The sequence below is a fragment of the Aricia agestis genome, chromosome 3, assembly GCF_905147365.1.
Source record: "Aricia agestis chromosome 3, ilAriAges1.1, whole genome shotgun sequence".
Lineage (NCBI taxonomy): Eukaryota > Metazoa > Arthropoda > Insecta > Lepidoptera > Lycaenidae > Aricia > Aricia agestis.
This window is the reverse complement of record NC_056408.1, coordinates 20,042,439-20,066,966: the sequence shown is the minus strand read 5'-3', so window position 1 is coordinate 20,066,966 and position 24,528 is coordinate 20,042,439. Positions and strand designations below refer to the sequence as shown.

The 24,528-nt window shown below is 38.0% G+C and overlaps 3 protein-coding genes across 3 annotated transcripts; all 3 read left to right on the top strand.

Annotated features, from left to right (window-relative positions):
* The first annotated feature begins 1,125 nt into the window (after positions 1-1,125).
* On the top strand, positions 1,126-3,448 carry LOC121725323 (hemolin-like). Its single transcript, XM_042112216.1, has 6 exons — positions 1,126-1,209; positions 1,323-1,368; positions 1,542-1,665; positions 1,782-2,363; positions 2,617-2,819; positions 3,035-3,448. Exons 1-6 carry the CDS (start codon positions 1,135-1,137, stop codon positions 3,328-3,330), a joined length of 1,326 nt encoding a protein of 441 aa, XP_041968150.1. The 5' UTR covers positions 1,126-1,134; the 3' UTR covers positions 3,331-3,448.
* Positions 3,449-8,633: 5,185 nt separating this feature from the next.
* Positions 8,634-13,010, top strand: LOC121725462 (hemolin-like). Its single transcript, XM_042112464.1, has 5 exons — positions 8,634-8,746; positions 9,610-9,733; positions 9,814-10,410; positions 10,716-10,918; positions 12,588-13,010. The coding sequence occupies exons 1-5, from the start codon at positions 8,695-8,697 to the stop codon at positions 12,884-12,886; spliced, it is 1,275 nt and encodes a 424-aa protein (XP_041968398.1). The 5' UTR covers positions 8,634-8,694; the 3' UTR covers positions 12,887-13,010.
* A 2,321-nt stretch (positions 13,011-15,331) lies between these two features.
* Positions 15,332-17,439, top strand: LOC121740255 (protein TEX261). Its single transcript, XM_042132898.1, has 5 exons — positions 15,332-15,528; positions 15,786-15,865; positions 15,982-16,203; positions 16,409-16,520; positions 16,866-17,439. Exons 1-5 carry the CDS (start codon positions 15,462-15,464, stop codon positions 16,982-16,984), a joined length of 600 nt encoding a protein of 199 aa, XP_041988832.1. The 5' UTR covers positions 15,332-15,461; the 3' UTR covers positions 16,985-17,439.
* The last annotated feature ends 7,089 nt before the right edge of the window (positions 17,440-24,528 follow it).

Genomic DNA, 24,528 nt, shown 5'->3' with positions numbered 1-24,528 from the left:
CTGGTAACGTCAGCAAAAAAATCTATTAATAAGTAATTAATTTAAAAAAATCCTGGTGGTAGGACTGGCCTATCCATTTTGAAGCATTCAGTAACATTGCTATTATTTTTCATATCATACCTATCATATTTGATATTTTATTATTTGAGAGCTACGAATAATAAAAACTAGTAGTTTATTATTCGTAGTTTGAGAGCAAAGAAATGAAATTAACACGTGCTATTATACTGGAGTTCTAAATTGTGATCCCGACTCTCCAAAAGATGAAGCCACGTAAAAAGACTGATAGACTCCAAAATAAGAAAATACTATACAGATTTTCATGTAATTTGGTGTGGCAATAGTTAAGGTAGAGGGCCCTACCATTTGTCGCAGAAAATATGTGCTGTGCATCGTATTTATTTGCGAGCAAAATATTAGATATAGTAAATAAATATTAATTACTAGCTGTAGCCCGCGACCTCGTCCGCATTAGCATAGTAGATCACATCTCAAGTATTATTTATTGTACAAAATTTTCAATGTACAGAATTGACTTTCCTACGATTATATTAGATATAGATGTTCCGCGCGGCTTTGCTTGCGTAATTTAGGAATTTCACGCAACCGTACATTTTTCCGCAAAAAATACCCTTTGTCCCTTCACGTGGTCTATTCTTCATGTTTGCCAAATATGAAATAACATAAAATAGTCTTAGCGTGATAAAATATAGCCTATAGCCTTCCTCGAGAAATGGACTATCTAACACTGAAAGAATTTTTCAAATCGGACCGGTAGTTCCTGAGATTAGCGCGTTCAAATAAGCCCTTACATATAATTTCCCACGTTTTTTCCACATTTTCCTCTATTTCTTAGCTCCTATTAGTCTTAGCGAGATAAAATATAGCCTATAGCCTTTCTCGATAAATAGGCTATCTAACACTGAAATAATTTTTCAAATCGGACCAGTAGTTACTGAGATTAGCGCGTTCAAACAAGCAAACAAACAAACAAACAAACTCTGCAGAATTATAATATTATATAGTATATAGTATAGATGTACTTATTACAGATCTGTCGTTACACATTTAATAAAATAAAAACCCATAATTGTTTTCCTCGTTTATTACCATGTCCACCTTTATTATTCACCGATGCGCGCTCGCGCCGAACTATATAAATTCAGCGGGACCAAGATCGCCGTCACAAGGCTTTTACCAAGACGAAAGGTGTGTACTGTGCATCCTTTGACACAAGAAGACATTTAAAATATTTAATTTAAAATGTTATTTAGTCAATTAATAACAATGCTGATATATAATAAAAAATATTCTTTTTACAGATGAAGGTTTTTACGTTCCTGGTTTTGGGTGCATACGCTTGCTTGTGTGAGTATTCATCAATTTTATCTAAGAAATTGGGATCTAGGTTTTAGTTTTAGTTAGTTGAAGCATTATTTCTTCAAATCCCAAGCGGTCGAATTCGAGCGTGACAACAATAGATTTCCAGGAATCCATGATCGAGGGAATATTACAGTACTTAAGAATGAAAAATTTAACAGGTGCTGCTCAACCCGTGGAAAAGCTTCCGGTACTTATACCCTTGCCAGATGAGGTACAATATAGAGTGGGAAGCAAACCTTTGATTCTGGAATGCTACGCGAGTGGAAAAGTAGCAGGAGTTAAGTAAGTATAACCGGATAAAATGAGTAGCATTAAATAATTGATTATTAAGGGCTCAGGCAATATGCAGAGGTCAATACAATCTATTTGGCACATACATGTTTTTATTTTGTTTCTAGGTATTCCTGGAAACGGGACGGCAAGGAATTGAATTGGAAACCAACACGCGACAACGAAGGCACGCTTATCATCCGAGAACCGACCAAAGATGACGAAGGAAAATACCAGTGCTTCGCTGAATCAGACCTTGGAATAGCGAGCTCCAGGGTAATAGATGTGAAGCGAGCTTACATCGATTTGGAGAAGGTGGTTCCCCAAAAACACACACCGGTCGAAGGACGAGTCTACAAACTGGAATGCAACGTACCGAAGGCCTACCCGAAACCGACTATAATATGGGTACGCGAATCAGAGAATGGTGAACAGAAACCTGTGGCCAGCCAAAGATTAACGGTGTCTCCGGAAGGTACTCTTTACTTCTCAAACGTGACTAAAGAAGACACTGACGAGAAAATTAAATATGTCTGCCTGGGCGAGACTCCCGCTCTCGATGATCATGCTGTACTAGCAGAACATTATATCACGAATGTCGTCGAAGATAAAGAACCTAAGACCAACGATGTGATTGAACAGTATGTGAGCAAGGATGTGGTTGCTAAGATCGGTGACGTCACACTTTTGTACTGCATTTACGGAGGAGTGTAAGTAATAAAAATATATTGTGGTAATATCAGAATATCATAGGAATTGATTCTAAGGCTGGAAGATCTACGTAATTTGGTCAGATCGTGTTAAGTAAATGTTAGTCGTGATCTGTAGACTGGGACAGGCTGATGGTGAACCTACTTATCACGTAGGGCTAGTGAATAAATTTCTCTGATATCATTAAAGTAGTATACCTTATCGTTAAAGTTATGAAAAATCAGCAGAAAATAACGTTTCAACTATTTTCAGACCCCTAGCTCACCCTGACTGGTTCAAAGATGGCACCAACGTGAACAACAGCCCAGCTGACCGAGTCACCAGGTACAACAAGAGTGTGGGCAAACGGCTGCTCATCAAGGAAACCTGGTTAGAAGACGAAGGCTCCTACACCTGTTCTGTAGACAACGAGGTCGGAAAAGCACAGACCCATACTATGCACCTCTCTGTTGTCAGTAAGTAGAACGAAAGCTTTGAAATAGCCGAAATTTTACATTTATCAAATAGACACACACACACACACACATTAATCAAACGCCATTTATCGATTACACCTAAATATATTATTATATTGTATGATCAAAACCGTTAAAGACTTTAAATGCTGTGGGTACTGTCTGTACTCAGTAGAAATCATATTAAGGAAAAAATAACATGAATTAAATTACAGGTGCTCCAAAATTCACGAAGCAACCCGAAGCAATGGTCAACGTCAAGAAGGGACAAGACGTGACCATCCCTTGCCAGGTTTCCGGAATACCTCTCCCAGAGCTCGTCTGGACTTGGAACACCGCACCGCTGCCTCAAAACGACAGAATCCTCCTGCACCAATCAAACGAAGGCAATACAACAGTTGCTGATTTGACTATTAAAAACGTACAGGAGAACGACAAAGGTTACTACGGATGCAGGGGACTCAACGAAAATGGCGACGTATACGCTGAAACTTTGCTCTATGTGTCTTAAATTCTTGATAATGATTTTCAAATGAGTATATAAATAATATCAACTATAGTCTGTATTATTTAGCAATGAAGCCGTAACGATCAATAATATAATAATGAAATACATAAGTACAATTTTATTATGCCTTTTCCTTTAATAATAATAGTTACAGTACTCATTGTTAAGAGACAATCACATACATAATCATTGTTAAGACATAAAATATTTAACACCATAACTTAATGATAATTTTCCTCAGAGAAAAACATGGTCGATATTACAATCATAGGTCAGAGCTTAGTTACCGTACATAAAACTACACTACCTGCGTTAGCTAATCTTTGCAAGAGAGCAAAATATATGTATAATTATTATTAATTTGTTGAAACTTTTGCTTGAACAACAAAAACAGCCGATTTTGATTTAACCAGTACCACTATCACGACCTAGGAATCTGATGATACCTCTCATTTCTCAACAAGCTTAATAGTCAATACAAATCAGACTAGCCATTCAGGCTCAGAATGCGTGCTACAACAGCGTGCCGAGAAATAAACGTACTAGAAAACATAATCCTTTTTGCCGATGTCGGGTAAAATATAAACGAACATCCCTCTATTTGCTGAATAGTCTATTTAAATCCATAAAGTACTTATACTTAACCTACTAATAGAACAGAAGGAGGCGAAAGCACCTTTGTCTTATAATTTATTCAATCTTATAACTTATTCTTCGCTCCTATTAGTCTTAGCGTAATAAAATAAGATTAGAATCTTGAGGTCAAGTTCAATGCTTGACTTGAACTTGACTTGTTTATTGTTTATAGTAAGAAATGAAAAACAAAAATAAAACAAATACATTTCATTTGACCTATATAGAAATTGTTAACAATATGTAGTAGTCAAAATCTTATGTTGGCCTATAAAATTAGGAAGGTTATGAAGTCTATAAAGGTTACAATAGACGATACAAAAATCTTTTATTTTTCTTTACGTCCTATTTTATTATAATTTGTGCCAACGATATTATGTTATCATAATAAGTGTTTAGTACACTAATACCATACAGTATAAACAAGATGGGACCCAGATTGGAACCTTGAAGTACTCCTTTTAATTTCTTAATTTTTTGGCTTACCCAAGAACGTATTAGGTGGAAAACGAGCTCTACTAGATGAGAAGCTTGTTTTGTTTGATATCTTCAAATCACAATTTACATACCTTTAACAGCCCCTGAATTCTGATGCTCAATGTGACTTGTAGAATACAGGAACACATAGTACATACATAAGTACGTTTATGTCATTAAAATAAAACTGTCACGTTATAATATAAAATAGACTGAAAATCATACTTACCAATAATAAAAATACAGAATACTTTAATTAGCGAATGAAATCAAGGTATAAAAGGTATTTTTGTATTTACCTTTGTGGCTCAATTTGTCGAGTGTGTGGCAGCTCAAACGTTCGCGGGTTCGAATCCCGCCGACGCGACAACAGATGGCGTTTTATTTTTTACTGTATTATTGTAACAGAACTAATAATACCTACTTTAATATATATTGTTTTTATTCATACCTAGCTGTTGCCCGCGACTTCGTCCGCGTGGACTTGAGTTTATAGCGCGCGGTGTCAACAAATTTGTGTCAAATTTAAAAACTTTTTAAAACTCTGGTAACCCTCTTAGGGCCGCGCTACACCGGAATGGCAGCGCTGAAAATGCTCGCCTCGCCGCTGCCATTCCGGTGTAGCGCGGCCCTTTATTAATCAAAATACCCAAAAACAGCTGTGCAGTGTGCACATAATCTATACTAATATTATAAATGCGAAAGTGTCTCTGTCTGTCTGTCTGTCAGTCTCGCTTTCACGCCAAACACCAAAACTACCGAACCGATTGTAATGAAATTTTGTATACAGATAGTCTAAAGCCTGAGAAAGGACATAGGCTACATTTCGATGTGGGAAAATATCTTATTTCCATGAAAATATCGATGAAAATGAATTCGCATTGCGCGTGGCCAGCGCTCATCCCGGGGGTCCTGGGTTCGAGTCCCGCAGGCGGAACAAAAAGTTTTCAATGTTCCTGGGTCTTCGATGTGTATTAAAATAAAATTTCAAAAATCTTAAATATATTTTATGTATACTTAAAATTATAAAAAATCCAGAAATATATCGATAAAATGAACATTTGTGTTCTAATACGATTCAACAGATGGCGTTTTATTTTTTACTTCATAGAACTAATCATTTTTTACTGGAAAAAAGGGTTGTCAGGGGGTAAAAATGCGTAAATTTGTTCAAATTAGATTAGTTCCAAAAATTCATAATAGATGGCGCCGTGCGTCTTCTACATCGTGCTGACGCTTGCTCAAAAGTCTTTCTATAAAAGGTGGTATCATCTTACATTTAGGTTTGATTTTTTTCGATTGTTATATATATTCTACGGTATTAAATAACTCAGTACTTTATCTGTGCAGTGACGTAACCTTAAACCTATCAATGATAAATAGTTTATGGGTAAAGTTGCGTAATTGGGGGGCTAAATAAGCTTTAAAATTTGGCATAAAATATAAAGTTTAATATAAAAAAAATAAATACTTATTGTGTGCACACTGCACAGCTGTATTGATTTAAGGGGTAACAGGGTTTTTTTATAAAAGCTTTTGATACCAATTTTGTTGACATCGCGCTTTATAAACTTAAGTCCACGCGGACGAAGTCGCGGGCAACAGCTAGTAACTAATAAGTATGATTAGTTCTATGTTACAATAAAGTAACAAATAAAACGCCATCTGTTGAATCGTATTAGAACTAAAATGTTCATTGCATCGATATATTTCTGGATTTTTTATAATATTATACATAAAATATATTTAAATAAAAAATAAAACGCCATCTGTTTTCATATATTAGAATTAAAATGTTGATTGCATTGATATATTTTCTGGATGGAATATAGGCCAACACGGTACACTTGAACTCCTTTATTTTAGAACGCCTTCTATTGTCAACTTGTCACATATATTAGAATTGCTGATGGAGTTCTATAAGATAAGAAAGATTGATTATTATTATACCAAGTGATAATATTATTAAACATAATATTCTAACGTATTAAAAACTATAAACAAAAACAAAAACATAATAACTAATAAGTATGATTAGTTCTATGTTACAATGAAGTAAAAATAAAACGCCATCTGTTGAATCATATTAGAACTCAAATGTTCATTGCATCGATATATTTCTGGATTTTTATAATATTATACATAAAATATAGGTATTTAAGATTTTTAAAATTTTATTTTTATACACATATAAGACCCAGAAACATTGAAAACTTTTTGTTCCGCCTGCGGGACTCGAACCCAGGATCCCCGGGATGAGCGCTGGCCACGCGCAATGCGTATTCATTTTCATCGATATTTTCATGGAAATAAGATATTTTCCCACATCGAAATGTAGCCTATGTCCTTTCTCAGACTCTAGAATAACTGTGTACAAAATTTCATTGCAATCGGTTCAGTAGTTTTGGCGTGAAAGCGAGACAGACAGACAGACAGAGATACTTTCGCATTTATAATATTAGTATGGATGACAACCGCCATTTGCAAAATAGTAGTTCCAAGTACACTCACTACTGCTTTCACTTAGCAATCAGCGCCAATATGGCGACTTTCAAATTAGAACATTTTATTGATAGCGATCGCCTGTCCAGTGTATTATTATAGAGGTCAGTGGGTATGTCGGACTCCCTCCGCAGAGGTTTACCGACTAAAACCCCCCCAATCCCATGCCCTCGTCAACGCTACACGCGGAGGAGCTCCCGCTCCTCGCGGTAGAATGCGTAGCGGTCCCTCGCAGTGATGCCAGATTGGGGGGAATCCCCCCAAATTTGGGGGTTTTTTTAGTTGATGGGGGGAAAATTGGGGGGAACAATTTTTTGGGGGGATTGTTGGAGGAAAAAATCTGGGAACAGACGGCGAAATCTAAGTACTATGGTCCCGTTTTTACCCTTAGGTTACGACTTACGGAACCATAAAAATGATCAAGGAGCTCGCGAAGATGCTGATTCTGTAAAGATTGGACGCTATTGCCGAAATAGTGTACATTCATCGTATCCATTTGTGAAATTCCCATTCATAATGAACAAAAAATTTCTTTTATAATTTGTGGGGGGATTTTTCTTGAAATCCCGAATTTTGGGGGGATTTCGGGGAACACTTGGGGGGAAACCGAGTTGGCCGTCTGGCAACACTGGTCCCTCGCTACGCATTCTACCGCGTCTTACTTTTACTACCTACTTAGTACTTACTAGTTACTAGTATGAGTTATGACTTAATTATGAGTTATGAGTTATGACCCAAAATTAGTAGGCATCTATTCGCCATAGTTCGTTTTTTATTAAATTCTTGGAATAAAGGTAAACGTTTCATATGCAAATGATCCACGGTACTTTACATTATACACAGGCGGCTCCACGCGGTTTTACGTAAGTACAAATTATTATACAAATGCATTCTAAAAGCTATTGAAGTGACAATTTCTTTATCGGCATGATTCCTTTTTCGGAATGGTTAAAATGTTCAACTTACAAAAAAAACCATAGTCCTTCCTACGTAATTTTCACTTATTACCATTTTTGTTACCATTAGATAAAAATCGAAACATCATAATAATATTTCAGATTGACTTTTTTTTTTTAATGAAATAAGGGGGCAAACGAGCAAACGGGTCACCTGATGGAAAGCAACTTCCGTCGCCCATGGACACTCGCAGCATCAGAAGAGCTGCAGGTGCGTTGCCGGCCTTTTAAGAGGGAATAGGTTAATAGGTAAGGGGAGGGTAGGGATGGGAAGGGAAGGGAATAGGGGAGGGTAGGGAAGGGAATAGGGTAGGGGATTGGGCCTCCAATAAACTCACTCACTCGGCGAAACACAGCGCAAGCACTGTTTCACGCCGGTTTTCTGTGAGGGCGTGGTATTTCTCCGGTCGAGCCGGCCCATTCGTGCCGAAGCATGGCTCTCCCACGTCAAAACTATATAATAAGCGACTATATAAGCAAAACAGGTAAAAACACGTCGTGTAAATAATAATAAGTATTTTTACTAGTAAAAGATATTTCTGTTGATCATCATTAAGGGTGGCAAAAGAACTGGCTGTGTAGGAGTATTTCGACCCTATGTGTGTTCATTATATTATATTGTATTTGAATAGACAGATGAACAAATTATTTCTAAAATATGTATTAGATATGAGATGACATCATGTATATAGGGGTATTTTATTACACTCACTCCACTCGTATATAAGTTGGAACGCAGAAATGGTGTGACAAGTGAAAATTCTACCATAATCGCAGTTACAGTAAAAAAATATTAAAAATGACCAAATTAGCTTGTTTTCTTTTTTCAACGATGGTTAGTTTTTCTTTCGGTACGTATACATTTGTATATTTTTATTACCATCTATTATCATAAGAGGCCCATCCACTTGACGCATTTACAATGATAATAATTATCTATTATTAGTACATACGTCTAGTTTTGCTTAATTTGATGTTGCAACTGATCAATTCAACGATACGACTACCTAAAATGTTTTTAGCCGTTCTTGCTTCTTTTTACATAATAAAATTATTTTTGAAGTAAGTATATTCCCTCAAAAGAGGAATTGAGTGGTGCACTTTTTTTTGGAACGGGTAAAAAATACGTTATACTGGGGTTAGGACTCTGGGTACCTATGTAACTTGATCAAAGGGACAGTTATAGACCGCCGACGGCGTTGGAGAGGCAAATAATAATATCCTGTCTTTTTACTGAAGAAATTGTATGTCGGTCTGTGGTTTCGTTTTCAATTTTGCTGGGAGTCTTGGAGGGCATCCCGCTATTTTAAAGAAACTTGTTTACTAGAAGGCTACATTGACAGGCCAAAGCAACATAATGGTCAAGGCTCCAGCACAAAACTGAATTGCACTACGTTAATCTAGGCAAAATAGTATTTCTTATCAACTAACATAGGTTCACGGATAGATAAGACACTTAACTAATACGCTTATTGCATTACCAATTATAATATGCAGATCGTTGAGCGAATTAATAATACTGTAGTAAAATATCAAGACACACACAACCATAATGAAAAAAATATTATTATGAATAACATTGTAAGTACTTAGCCTAAAAAGTAATAATCTTGACTTACGACATAATATACGAGTAGGTACATTACACATAGGTACAAAAATATAGTAAGTAAAAATAATATTTTGTACTTATTTTTAAATTGACTGTTTTTAGCTCAACCAATAGAACAGGGACCAACGTTAAAGCCAACACCAAGTGAAATACTTTATCGTATTGGTGATAGAACAAAACCACTTGTTCTAGAGTGTGCTACGGAAAAAGGGGAATCCAATGTTCAGTAAGTAACAAAATATGCAATACATATTAGCTATTTTGCCGGTTGATAAAATATGGAAATATCAACAAACATGCTTTCAGATTTTCGTGGAATAAAAATGGCAAACCCCTGCAAATGAATCCAAACGTTATTCAACAAGAAAACGAAGGAACATTAGTCTTCCTTCAGCCGACGACCGACGATTCTGGCGACTACCAGTGCTTCGGTAAATCAGTGGCCGGGGTCGCTAGCACTAGAACAATATCAGTTAAGCCCACTTACATCAATGCTCCTGAAGTCAAAACTGTAACCCACAAGCCTATCGAGGGAAGACCTTTCAAATTGGAATGCACCATCCCAGATTCTTATCCGAAACCAGAAATTAAATGGATGTATCAATTCAAAACTGATCCAAGCATATCCCATTCGGTATTGGATAAACGCATAACTCAATCTCCTGATGGCACTCTGTGGTTTTCAAGCGTCACCAAGGAAGACACCCATGAAAACTTCAAATACGTTTGCCTTGCTAAGACTCCAGCATCGGATGATGATATTGTGCTTGCGGAGCACATCATCGAAGACGTTGTTCCCGATAACAGTCCACGTGATGCAGAATTAGAGGAACAGTATGTTACAGGAGATATCGTGGCTAAAAAGGGCGATGTTACGATGATCTACTGTATTTATGGTGGAACGTAAGTAGTTTTTCAGCCTTCCAATCTCAAGACTGGTTTAGAGGTTTTGGCATCGGAGGCCCTATTCTCAAGTCTCAAATGTCGTTTTGCGTTTTTTCGACAGCATGTGTGCACGCAAGTGGGAGTTTTCACTCGAAGCGATATTAAACAGTAACGTGCTATTATATGTTGATAAGTTTTTCTATTGCTTTGACTCATAAAATTTAAATCCTAAGTAACTATTAACTGCAGGGCCGACTCTTATAATTCTACTAACAATTTCTATTCCAGTGCACTTGCGCTTCTTAAGATAATATTCTTTCCAGACCTCTCACTCCTCCCGACTGGTACAAAGATGGTAAGAATATGAACGGTGAACCCAAAGACCGTGTGACGAGGTACAACAGGAGTGCTGGCAAGCGTCTCCTCATCAGGGACACGTGGCTCGAAGACGAGGGCGATTACACGTGCATCGTCGACAACGAAATCGGACAACCGAAGAAGCATAACATGCATCTTACAGTGATCAGTAAGTATAGAAACTACAGCACCACGACTCCATATTACTACGGGAATTGTCGTTTTTTAAATGTAATAAAGTAATTAATGTGATGCTGGCACTTCACATGGCTATTTGTATTTGCCATTGGCTATTTGTTGTATTTGGCAACATTATTGACGAATACGCAAACAAGCAAATAAAGGCAAATACGATCGTCCACACATGGCCGTCAAATAGCAAACTTACCTACGAATAATAAAAACTAAGGAAAAGTAACTCCGTCAAAAAACATGCTCCACAATACTTGTCAATAAAGTGTACCTTAGGTACACATTTCAATACATTTGCAATATTAAGGTGACCTTGAGCGGTACTGGGCTGACGTTATATGACAGATCAAAACTGTCAAAAGGAAGCAAATTTAAAACGGTAATAGCAGAGTAGACAGAATTATAAAGTATACCGACTTAGAACTAAGGTTCAAATTTTTAAATTTGACGTATTATGACAAAAGTCGTCGCTAGGGTCGTTACCTACAAATTTAGTTGTTGTTTATATTTTGGCACATGCAAAGAAAACTGTCAGAATTCAATTTCAAAATCTTCATTTTAAAAACAAATTAAGTATATCAGCCAGCGCGCCAGCCCTTATAACTTATCCTGGCGAAACCCGAAAGAAATGACAGGTTTTAATACACGTCCGTCTCTTAGCAGTCGAAGTACTGCTAGTTATGTCTATTGTGGTAATAGTATAGGGGTTACAATTCCTTAGTTTTTATTATTCGTAGAAACTTACAAACATTCGTTTTTTTTTTAAATCAGGTTTGTGATTACCAATACAATGGACGTGATTCAAGGGGCAGCTGGATTTTATTATTTATCTGCATGTAACTATTACGCGCTACGTATAAAAATGACTGAAAATTTGCTGAAAATCACCTGAAAGGACTATGCGAAGAAACGTCCCCACCAACCAAGTTGGTTGGTGGGGACGTTTCTTCGGGGACGGCGTTAGTTGAACCAACAGAGCAGAAACAGGTGTCATTCGAAAGATCTACTAGAATAGAGATTTTTTTTTACTATGGCGACATCTGTCAAATACGTGGGGTTAAAGTGCAATTCCATCAAACTACCCAGGTTCAGGGCCAGGGGGGGGGGGGGGGGCAAATTACCCAGGTTCTGGGCCAAGGGCGGGGCAAATCAGATTTTTTTATAAGATAGGTGTTTATAAAGATAAAAAAAATTATAATTTTTAGTTGTAAAAATATTGTATTGCAAAGAAATGGCAAAAATTCGTTTTCTTAATTATAGATTTTTATAGATAAAGGTACTAGATAATATACTAAGTAGGGACGTCAACATGATCCAGGGGGGGCAGCTTGATTATCTGAACATGTCCTCCAAAAAAAACTTAAACATCATACAAAACGAGACGACCTTAATAACCGAATTCACACCAAAAATATATACCTATGTATAGCCATGTGAAGTGCCAGCATGAAAATGAGTGATTTGGTCTGTTTGTCTGTCCGCTATACTTCTTAACGCCGGCTGAGCCGATTTAGATACATTTTGGTATGAAGTGACTTTGAGAGACATATGATTTAGGATAGATTTTATCCCGGAAAAATGTACGGCTCCCGTGCGATAAATCAATTTTGATCATCTAGGGTTCAATATAAGTATATTTTTTTCAGGTGCACCAGAATTTGTCAAAAAACCTGAACCCATCATGGTGCAAAAGGCAGGTCGAGATATCACAATGCCATGTGAAGTTGCCGGAGTCCCGAATGCGAAGGTTTCGTGGACTTTCAACGCTCAACCTCTGCAACAAAATGACAGGATCTTATTTAAGCAAAACGAAAATATTGGCAACATGACTGTTGCTGATTTAATTATTAAAAATGTGAATGTTAACGATCGTGGCTATTATGGATGTAAAGGCGCTAACGATAATGGTAGTGTATACGCTGAAACGCTACTAAATGTCTCATAAATATATAGATTGGCTTTTTTATGTTGACATTTGCTATACATAAGTACTTACTTAATATAAATTTTGATTGTCCTTGATGAGTAGAATAATTATAGATAAAATATATTATAATAGTAATTAATAATATTATGTTTTTATTACTTACTAACCTAAATACCCGATGCACTTTACAAACATAAAATTTTATTCATAGGTAAGTAATATTATCGACTTGTTGTGGAATTTAAATGTTTAGAGATGTAGGTAAGTGTTGATGTAAATATTTTTATTAGTAAGTGGTGGTTCCACTAATTACTAATAAAAATGTTTTTTTTACATAACATTTAACACATTTTACGTAACATAACTTTGTCTGACATAAGAAAGTAGGTGAAACAATGGGGGCGCTAAGAACAAAGTTATCAAAGTGGGCAGTAGACAAAATAAGTTTGGGAACTAGTCTAGTATAGGCTCAGAACAGGAAAATAAGTAGGTAAAGGCTTTTGGCACTCTCCAGTCTCCACTGACACGGGGGGTGTACTTTGCCACATATAAAGGTAGTCAGTCTTCTTCATAATAATATTCATCAACATTTTATAATGTAGTTATGTCTAAAGTCAAGTCAGTGTCTACTGTCTAAGCAAAAGACAAAGGAGTCAAGTCGGTCAATTCAGTAAAGTGGTAGACGCTTTACTGAAACTTTCGACGTCCTGGAGGGAACACATAAAAGCACGTTTCTGGAAGTTGCAGCATTTGCCAACACTTGTGCACGATAATGAATAGCTAATGGTTAATATTCTACCAATGTTACACATTAAAAATAAAAACCCAGTTAACACAATTTTCGACAAATAATACAAAAACACAACATCGCTCTTTTACATTCCCGGCAAAACTCCTTTTAATCTAAGCCGGCGCGCGGCGCCAGACATGGGCTTAAGAGCTCACCTGACTCTAAAAATCAAACATCGTCCTTCTCTCTTCACACTCACGCCCGTCATGTCATATGCCAGGTGAAAAAGGACGGCGCGGTATCATCGCCGAGTTAGTTTTACTCATAGATAGATATATCTCATAGATATACTGTCGTATATTATGTCTATGGTTTTACTTGAATAAAAGAGGAACTATGTATAATGATTATGAAAAAAGTGTTTTGAGCAAATTTAGGTTTTATTACCTTATTAGACCTTTTTAGATATTATATTTATAACCTTTTTAGATATTAACAAATATTAAAGAAAAGACAGCAAACTTCGAAGATCCAAGCAAAAATGTGTCTAAAACAAGGTTTTTTGTAAAAAAAGAAACTATTGAGCATTTTTTGAGTAATCGTGTTTTCGTCTTGAGCATTTAATCTTTACGAACTGAAGTTACTTGTGTCAAAAAATCAGTTTTCTAGACCTTACAGATTTTGAGCAAAGGCCTGTAGGCATATTTGTAATCCTGTTTGCGCACGTAAAATTTTTCAAAAAGTTAGCTCAAACTTTGAAGAGCCCATATGACCCTAACTTGACTGTTAAAGTATGTAGTCAAGTTAGGGTCATATGGGCTAACTTTTTGAAAACTTTGACGTGCGCAAACAGGATTACAAATATGCCTACCAGACCTTTGTTTCAAATGTTTTACGGCACAGTTGCAAATATGGCTGACAGATTGGACGAAGATTTTGTGGACGCCGTCAATCTGTTTTATTTGAGTGCATTTAATTTTTTATAAAATAAATTATAATTATATTTTTGAGAGCTCTGCTGCTGAGTAGCTCAAGAAATTCGATAACTACCATCTTCCACTCTCTAGGCCATTATTGACGTTCAAATCTACAACTGCTCCAAAGTTTGCGCGGCCTGCGACAAGTGTGGCAGGCGGCACAAACTTTGAAGTTTGTTTACTTTGATGTGCGCAGAAAAATCAACTCATGATGTCAAACTACAAATAAAATGTGTTGAAACTTTGCACAAATAGGCAAATGTCAGTGCCACACTTGGCGAATTTGTAGGTATTTGCGTATTTGATCACATGTCTGGCGCCGGCTTTATGAATTGTTGTCAAATAAATTGTTTTAATAAAAATTTAAAATATACCGTATGTATTGTTCATTATTATTGTAGGTGGGCCCGCGCCCCGCTCATGACCAACTCATGACCCGGTAAACGCATCGACAAGACAGTGACCATAGGCAGGTATTACACGCATCAATATTATCATGATTCTAGTATCACGCGATCGGCGATTCACAAGTGTACACTGTACAGTTCGACAAGGCTTTAACTGAATGTGTCAATGTCAGTCAATGTGCGCTGCTGGTAAAGGAGAACTGCCAAAAATGACGTTTTTGTATGATATAATATAAGCGTTAGTTCCTTTTCTCGACACGTTCATAAACAGCCTTGTCGAACTCTACTGTGATACTGCGATTCGGCCTATTACACCATCAATATTATCACGGAATCGTGATCTGATAATATTGATGCGTTGATTGAAACCGCTGCAATGACAGTGACATTGACCTTACGCTATGACAGATGTCAACTGACAACGCATAACCTGCAAAACGCGAAAAATTATCAAAACAAAATAAAATTTAATTGTAAAAATGTTTTTATATATAATGAGTATTGCATCGCTTGTTATTCAAGCAGTATTTTTAACATTAGCTATTGGTAAGTGAAAGCCTTGTTTTTTAGTGCCGGTTTCATTCAAGTTGTAGATGATACAACAAATCATAAAATTCTTAAGCCTAGAACTTTGCCAAAATTCCTAGTCTCTAAAAATAAATTAATTTACAGTAACATTTTGCCTATGAACAGTAATAATTAGCATTTAACAACTGGACTCTTCCTATTGATTTGATGAAACCGTCACAAAATATGGATTGTGTTCTCATCCAGTCAATGATAATAATTAATATGCTTTTCAGCTGCGGGTCTTTACTATTTAGCCGAACTGGTAGAAGAATACACAGTTATGGCTAAATCTGTTATAACTTGGGCAGTGATTGTAAGTGTAAAATTTTTACTTTCACATTAATTCAAATATATTCAAAATGCTGCAATGTCACTGTCGAATAATTATTTAAAAACTTTAAATATGACTGAAAACTATCTTTTTTACAGGCTACTGCATTAGTACACGTTGGACTGATAGTGTTTGAAGATATACCTATAAGTTTGAATATCTTAGGTCTGGTCCAGCAAGTACTGCACGGAACCCTGATGAAAGATTTTCCAGTAGTGAGGGTTCAGAGTATACCATTCATTGTAGCAGTTATCACTCTCATTCTGCATCATTATATGGCACTAAACTACTTTGGCACAGTCCTCTACTCTTTCTCCGAGGTAAGTTTTCCCATATCAGATCTTTTGTAATTTTTTTTAAACACAGAAATGATTTTTTTAAGTTGTATTTATAACAACAGTTACATTTTTCATTTTTAAATTTCAAAAATGTTCACCAACAAAAATAATTATTAATTATTATTATTAGCCATGAAACTAGACATTTTACAAGCTGTTCAATTACATTTTTACATTAACATTTCAGGTTCTAGCATATTTCACAATTTGCTTGTGGATTGTACCCTTTGCACTGTTTGTGTCGCTGTCTGCCAATGACTATGTTCTGCCCACCACTGGAGAACGGCAGCCACTATTAAGTAAGTAAAAGTGCATTACTTTGGCTTAAATTGTGACTTGCTATAGCTTACATTATGCTAGATTAATGCTTCAACTCCCAAGCAGTCAAATTCCACTGCAAAAAAAAAGATTTCCAGGAATCCACGATCGAGGGATTAAATAATATATTAGGTATATAACTTAGAAAAAATTGCCTATGTTCTTTTCTCTTTTTAAATTGGTCAGATTACAATTTTTAACTTTTCATATTAGACCTTTTAACTTTGAAACCAATTTTGTATTTTGTAATACTCATAGACTTGAAATATAGGATAGTTTTTTTTTCATATCTTCACATTATTATATTTTTATTTTTTATTTTTCAGATGATGACAATGTGGTTACAGACTATTTATATCGAAAATCCAAGAGATACAGTCTTTTATCGTTTTTCACCCTAGCCAAAGACAGCATACTGCCACAAAGGAGTAAAAAAGGCTTTTAAAATTGCTTACCTGCTCCATCATCATGGAACATTCTTATCATGCTCATTACCTTGAAAAATGGCAGTGCAAAATTGCGAGAATAACATATCTCCACAGTCCACACTGCTGCCATTAGTGTTTTCGAATTAATACGACCTGCAAACCTTTAAGTGTATTTCTTAGTAAAAGGCTGGCGACTTTGTAGAAACTCCTCCAACATTGCAGATGTACCATTGAAGAAATTGATTAATAGGCAGGTGACGGACCTGCGTCATTTGGAGTCAATTCAATATAGTGATCTGCCGACTGGGTTTGTCATAACACGACCAAAATATGGTCCGCCATCTGTCTAACGCTTCTTACAGACGAACGGCACGCGACGGCGGCAGTCGACGGCACGTGTTGGCGGCAGTCGAGGGCACGTTTTGGCGACAGTCGACGGCAGCCGTTGACAGTTTATGATGCTTGCAGGGGCCTACCACGACCTTTCCTAAACTATCATGTTTCCAGAACACTTTGTCGTAAGATTAAAATAACATTACCGTACTCACTTTTCAAATATAATTTTACTAAAAAACAGTAAAAAATGAAAAACATTGTTAAATCCGCTGTGTAAAACTTTTTGCTCATCTGTCAAACGGTGTCGCTTAGTAGAGGTGGTGGTAGCCTGGTAGGCCCCCAATTGTGATGTACCGCGTAAAGGAGTGAGCACACTGAGACGGGCCGTGCCGGGGCTCAGCGTGCCGGGGCTCATCGCAAAAATCCGCCTCCATACAATTTGTATGGAAGCGGAAATCCGCTGCCCCCCGACACAGTGTGCGATACGCGCATCCGCTTCCATACAAATTGTATGGAGGCGGATTTTTGCGATGAGCCCCGGCACGACCCGTGTGCTCACTCCTTAAAGGTAATCGTCCACAGGTCGGTATCGTACGTAACGGTGTCTCGCATCAAACGGATATTTTTTTCATAGTACGTCCACTGAATCGGCAGCGTACGGATACGACTAGCCTATTAAATGAATGCTCAAAAGGGTGGTGTGGATGGAAGTCGAAAGCAGAAATTTTGACTTAGGAACTTTGTTTGGACTAATTAGGAGATAAACATACTGGCGAGTCGGTAATCCGTACGCTGCCGATACAGTGGACGTACTGCGAAAAATTAAGTATCCGTTTGATGCGAGACGTCCGTTGTGTACGATACCGACCTGTGGACGCTTACCTTTACGCGGTACGCCACAACTGCAAGCGTGATAAACTGTCGACGGCTGCCAGCAACTGCCGCTAACACGTGCCGTTCGTCTGTAAGCGCTCTTAGACGGCAAATTATAATTGCAACCAATCTGCTTGTATTTCTCTTCCTGTTGTATTACAGTCTAACAGTTTTACCGCCGGTATCTCAGTATAAAATTCTCGTGTCACAAGTCACAACTCACAATGTTAGTTACCATACTCCTCCAAAAGAGCTTTACTGATTTTTACCAAATTTTATATGCATATTCAGTAGGTCTGAGAATCGGCTACTGGCTACTTTTTATATTGTTAAGTGGATTTGATGAATAAATAATAGTAAATTATTACAACTCGAGACTGACGGCGACCATTGTTTGTGCGACGGGATAGCGATGGACGTTGCCATGGTGACATACTTATTAAGTCACTTTAATAACTTATTAAATACAGCTATATAAAGGTCTACCAGAATCTGATGGCAAATAGTGAGAAAACAAATTGACTCTAGCAATACCGGGGTAATAGGAATAAAACATTTTGATTTTTTTTTTCCTTTAGCGGCTTATTCTGTGTGTGAAAATATGCAAATACTATGCAAATATAAAAAAATTATCCAATGATCAAGGATATTTTTTCAAAATCTTCTGTCAAAATTTGCCATCAGATTCTGGTAGACCCACGGTAGACCTGTAACTATTATAATGGACACTTCATTATAGTTATTTAGCAGATGGACGCCATTGTTTTCATTTAATTTAAAAGTACCTTGACAATATGATAAAAATAAAATCTGTAAATAAATTTGTAAATATTTTAGTTTAATAAAAAATAAGACAGCTTGTATATTGTTTCTTTTGTAAACTTAGCTAAGGGATCCCTCATCCCACACAAAATTGCGAATTCGCATCGTAATGTCATTAAATGACAAAGGAGGGGCATATCGTACCCACTAGGGAGATCGCAGACGACAGACTTTTTGTGCGATCGAGTCTGCGCCGCGCCATGCCGATTGTATGGGTGCCGCAGACTCGATCGCACAAAAAGTCTGTCGTCTGCGATCTCCCCTAATGTAACACTTTGAGACACATACCAAATGAAAGGGCTTGAAAAGTTGATCATTTTATTGTATGACGAAAAATCTCTAGACCATGTGAGAAAAAAGTTAATGAGGGTAGAAGGTAAAAAAATCACAAAAAACGCCCCGTATTATTGCATCAATTTATAGTGTTGCTGGTAAGGAATGACTTCTGGAAAGTGATCGTATAATATGGCAAACTTGAGGAAAGTGTTGTATTTTAGTATATTGTTTCACATTTTTAAGAAATGTATGGGAAAAAAATAAAATCCTAAAAATCTAACCTTTCCTGGTTTTTTTTTTTAATGAAAGAAGGGGGCAAACGAGCAAACGGGTCACCTGATGGAAAGCAACTTCCGTCGCCCATGGACACTTACACACAGACACAGAAGAGCTGCAGGTGCGTTGCCGGCCTTTTAAGAGGGAATAGGGTAATAGGGGAGGGTAGGGATGGGAAGGGAAAGGAATAGGGGAGGATAGGAAAGGGAATTGGGCCTCCGGTAAACTCACTCACTCAGCGAAACACAGCGCAAGCGCTGTTTCACGCCGGGTTTCTGTGAGAACGTGGTATTTCTCGGAACGTGGTGGTCGAGCCGGCCCATTCGTGCCGAAGCATGGCTCTCCCACGTATCAAAATTATATTTTACAGTGTACCTTTGCCTGATTTCGTTTAATATCACTTTGGAGAAATTGTTTATAATAAGCGTATTGCTTATTATAAACAATTTCTCCAAAGTGATACTAGCGAATAGTGCAATAAATAATAATACAGGTCCATGCATTATTTTTCCTAAGAAATAAAATAAAAGGCCCGCAGATATTTGCGAAGCGAATTCGCAGTAACGTGTGGGATGCCTTAATTCTTATCAATGTCTTTGTGGTCTATTGCAGTGTTTCCCAACCAAGTGGTCCGCGAGCATACGTTTGTGGGTCCGCGGTGTCCCCTTGGACCATACATAATCCATTTTTTGTGCTTGAGTTTCTACTATCAAGGGGTCAGTGGCTGAAAAAGGTTGTGAAGCACTGGTCTATGGTTAAGAGGTTGAACTCAGAAGTCGAGGTTTCGACTACCGCGATGTCGCAGTTCCTAAGTTTCAAGCCCTCTCCACACTCACAGCGCAGGTGCGCGTCGTGAAAACGACGCGAACTAAACCGACCTTTGACGACCTCCGTGGCTCAATGGTTAGAGTGTGTGGCAACACAAGCCGGGGGTCGCGGGTTCGAATCCCGCCGACGGAACAAAAAGTTTATCAATGTCCCTGGGTCATGGATGTGTATTAAATATGTGTATGATATAATAAAAATATTAAATAAGTATATGTATAGTATAAATATAAAAGTATTAAATATATTTCCGTTGTCTGGTACCTGTAACACAAGTCCTTCAGGTACTTAGCACGGGGCCAGACTGACGTGGTGTTTTAATAAAAAAACAATAAAAAAAAAACAATAAACCGGCCCTGTACACTCGCAATCTTCGCATTTAAGTTCGCGTATTCGAGTAAAGTGGACGTTGAAGTCACTGCTCTGCTGCTCGGACATTGTGTGCGACTGCGAATAAAAGCTAGTGTGGATGATGTTCGCGCTTTGCGAGCCCTTTGTCGCGGGCCAAAAAACCGACACCGGACGGGGAAAGCCGCGAAGCGTGAACGCGAAACCCTCCACACGCGGCCGTCAACTTTCGCGCCGGAAGTGTGGAGCCCGTTTTATAAGAACAGTGCCGGCTCGTTCTTTGGCTCTTTTCAAAAATTAACTAACTACAGATAACAGAAAAATGATCCGCCGCCGCACCGCCTGCGGGGATTGCCCGCATGCTCTATACCGACCGTGATATCGACCGACGAATTTCGGTTAAAGCTTGCGGGACGGGAGTCTAATACATTTTCATTATTCAATTTCGATTCATAAGTGCTTGTTGTATTAGAAATATATGAGGACCCTAGCCGACTAATTAAAACGGTTCCCCGAATGCGGGCCCTGTGGCACGCGTTCCAGATTTCTGAACGCGCGGGGTGCGTCTGGAGATTCTTCAACGACAATATTGTATCCGAGCAAGTTCATTAGTAAGTATCTCATTGTGTGGTTTTTGCGACATAAGCTGTGCTTACTGCAAATACCGCTGCAAACGGTTTTTTTTTATAAAAATCCTAGTATTAAGTACCTAAACTGTAATTTGGAATCGGTATTTTATGTGTAAAACGTTTTGGCAATAAACACATTATTATTATAGAAAATGGTTGAGAACCCAGGAGCCACATTTGAAATAAAAGCCGTTGATAGGCTTGAATTTGTATTTTTTTGTAATAAAACCCACTTCGGGATCCTAGATCCTAATTTAGTATAATAATTCTAGGAACCCGAATTAATTAAATATATATTTTTTTTAAATAAGGGGGCAAACGAGCAAACGGGTCACCTGATAGTAAGCAACTACCGTCGCCCATGGACACTCGCAACATCAGAAGAGCTACAGGGGCGTTGTCGCCCTTTTAAGAGGGAATACGCTCTTTTTTTTTTAAGGTTTGCAGGTCGTATAGGTCCAGAAATACTGCTGAGGGGTTAGTGCGAGTTTTATTCGATCATACGCATCGAGCACGTTAACGCGATTTATATGGAATCAAAGCAGCGCCATCTACTGGCTAACGTGGATACTGCTTTGATCCCATATAAATTCGCGTAAACGTGCTCGATGCGTATGATCGAATAAAACTCGCACTAACCCCTCTGGTGACAGTTCGTTCCAGAGTTTTACAGTGCGCGGCAGAAAGTTACGCGAAAAGCGCACTGTGGAAGACTGCCACTCATCAAGGTGATGAGGATGGTATGTTTTTCGCGTGGGACGATAGCGAAAAGTTGCAGGTGGTATGATTCCGAAATATTCCTCAGAGCACTCCCCGTGATACAACCGATAGAGGATGCAAAGTGAAGCTACATCTCGGCGTACTTCCAAGGGGTCCAAGCTGTTTGAAACACTATGGCAGTCAACAATTCGAGCGGCCCTTCGTTGGATACGATCCAGAGGGAGCAGTTGGTATTTTGGCGCCCCTGCCCAGAGATGAGAACAATATTCCATATGAGGCCGAACCTGCGCCTTGTTTGAGTTGTAGGCGTTGTTCCGAACTGAAGTACTGTTCCGCTCTGTTAAGAACACCAAGCTTCTTCGAGGCTAATTTGGCCTTACCCTCTAGATGATATCGAAACTGGACTTCGCTCGATATGTTGACGCCAAGTATCTCAATGCTAGGGGAGATGGTTAAAGATGTGCCCTCGAAACGAGGATATACGACCATTGGTGACTTTTTAGTGGTGAACGCGCAGACTTGTCTTGGCGGGGTTGAATTGGACCAAGTTACGTCTACCCCATTCAGAGACCTTCTCCAATGAATTCTCCACCTTAGACACAAGTTCGTTTCGACTCTCAGTGACATTTTGCCGAGAAATATTAGGGGAGCCGGTATATACAGCATCACCTGTACTATCATCCGCATAGCAATGAATGCCGTTGGTTTGTAACATGTCATTGATATGCAGTATGAATAGAGTAGGCGATAGCACACAGCCCTGAGGGACACCAGCATCAACAGACTGAGTTTCCGAGCATTCGCCGTCAACTACGACCTTTATGCTTCTGTCTGCTAAGAAACTAGTGACCCACTTACATAATTTCTCGGGCAGCCCGTATGATGGATGCTTTGATAGCAGCGCTTTATGCCAAACCCGATCAAAGGCCTTCGCAATATCCAAACTAACAGCCAATGCCTCTCCCTTCGACTCAATTGCCTGAGCCCAACGATAAGTCAGGTATGCCAAGAGATCACCAGCCGAGCGACCCTTACGGAACCCATATTGTTTGTCGCTTAGTAATCCCTGGCCGTCCAAGTATCGAAGAAGCTGGCTATTGATAATGGATTCCATTATCTTCGAGAAGAGAGAGGTTATAGCGATTGGTCTGTAGTTGGAAGGATTTGAGCGATCACCTTTTTTGGGGATCGGGTGCACCAAGGCTGTCTTCCAGGAAGCCGGGACGATGCCAGTTGAATAGGAGAGCCGAGACGCGTCAAGAACGGAGCCAACTCTGGAGCACACTTTTTCAACACAATAGGCGGGATTCCGTCAGGCCCACTCGACTTTTGGATATTTGATTAATAGTCAGGGAGCCCTAGAACAAATTTTACTAAAATTTTGTGAGTAACTTCATTTTGATAAGACTAACAACTTTTGTATCTGCGAAAAATCTTGAAAGTGGTAGCTAACAGAGATAGAAAGGATTTCATACTTTGATTTGATGGTCTTCATGATTGGTCCAGTTGATTTTAGAAGCTTTTATTTAACTTGTCTGTGTGTGTGTGTGTCTGTATGTATGTAAGTATATTGTATGTAAGTAAGATTTTTCGCAGATAAAAAAGTAGTTTGTCTAATCAAAATGAAGCTACTCACAAAAAATTAGATTGTAGTAATCAAAAAAATTTTGTTCTAGGGCTCGTTTACTATAATGCCAACACTGCTTATATCTGCTATCAAATATCACTGTTTGGTACTATCACGTTAGACATTTGAGAATTTATATATTCGCACCAAGCTGAAAATCGGTAAAATCGTTTAGAACATGATTAAAAATTAAATTTGAAAGTTTCCCATAATAGGGGTGTAGGCACAGACATGGATCAAGATAAATACAGCATGTCGCTCCATTTGTATGAAAACGAGCATGTCACTTTTTTAGGGTTCCGTACCCAAAGGGTAAAAACGGGTCCCTATTACTAAGACTTCGATGTCTGTTCGTCTGTCTCCAGGCTGTAACTAAAGAACGGTAATAGCTAGAGAGTTGAAATTTTCACAGATTATGTATTCCTGTTGTCGCTATAACAACAAATATTACAAAACAAAATAAATTAAATATTTAAGGAGGGCTCCCATACAACAAACGTGATTTTTCAAACATTTTTTGTTCGGTATCAATGATGACAACAGGTAGGCACTTGAAATTTTCACAAAAGCTTTAATTATATGTGGACTTTAACAATTAATAATAATATTCAAATAAAATAAAAATTTAAGGGGGGCTGCCATACAAAAAACACAATTTTTGGCCTATTTTTGCTCACTAACGGTACGGAACCCTTCGTGCGCGAGTCCGACTCGCACTTGGCCGATTATTCCTACCTACTGTGACGTACCGACGATAAGAAACGTGCCCATTATCTAGACCAACGTTTCTATTTGAATTTCTACAGCTCAATACGACACTTTTAGGCAT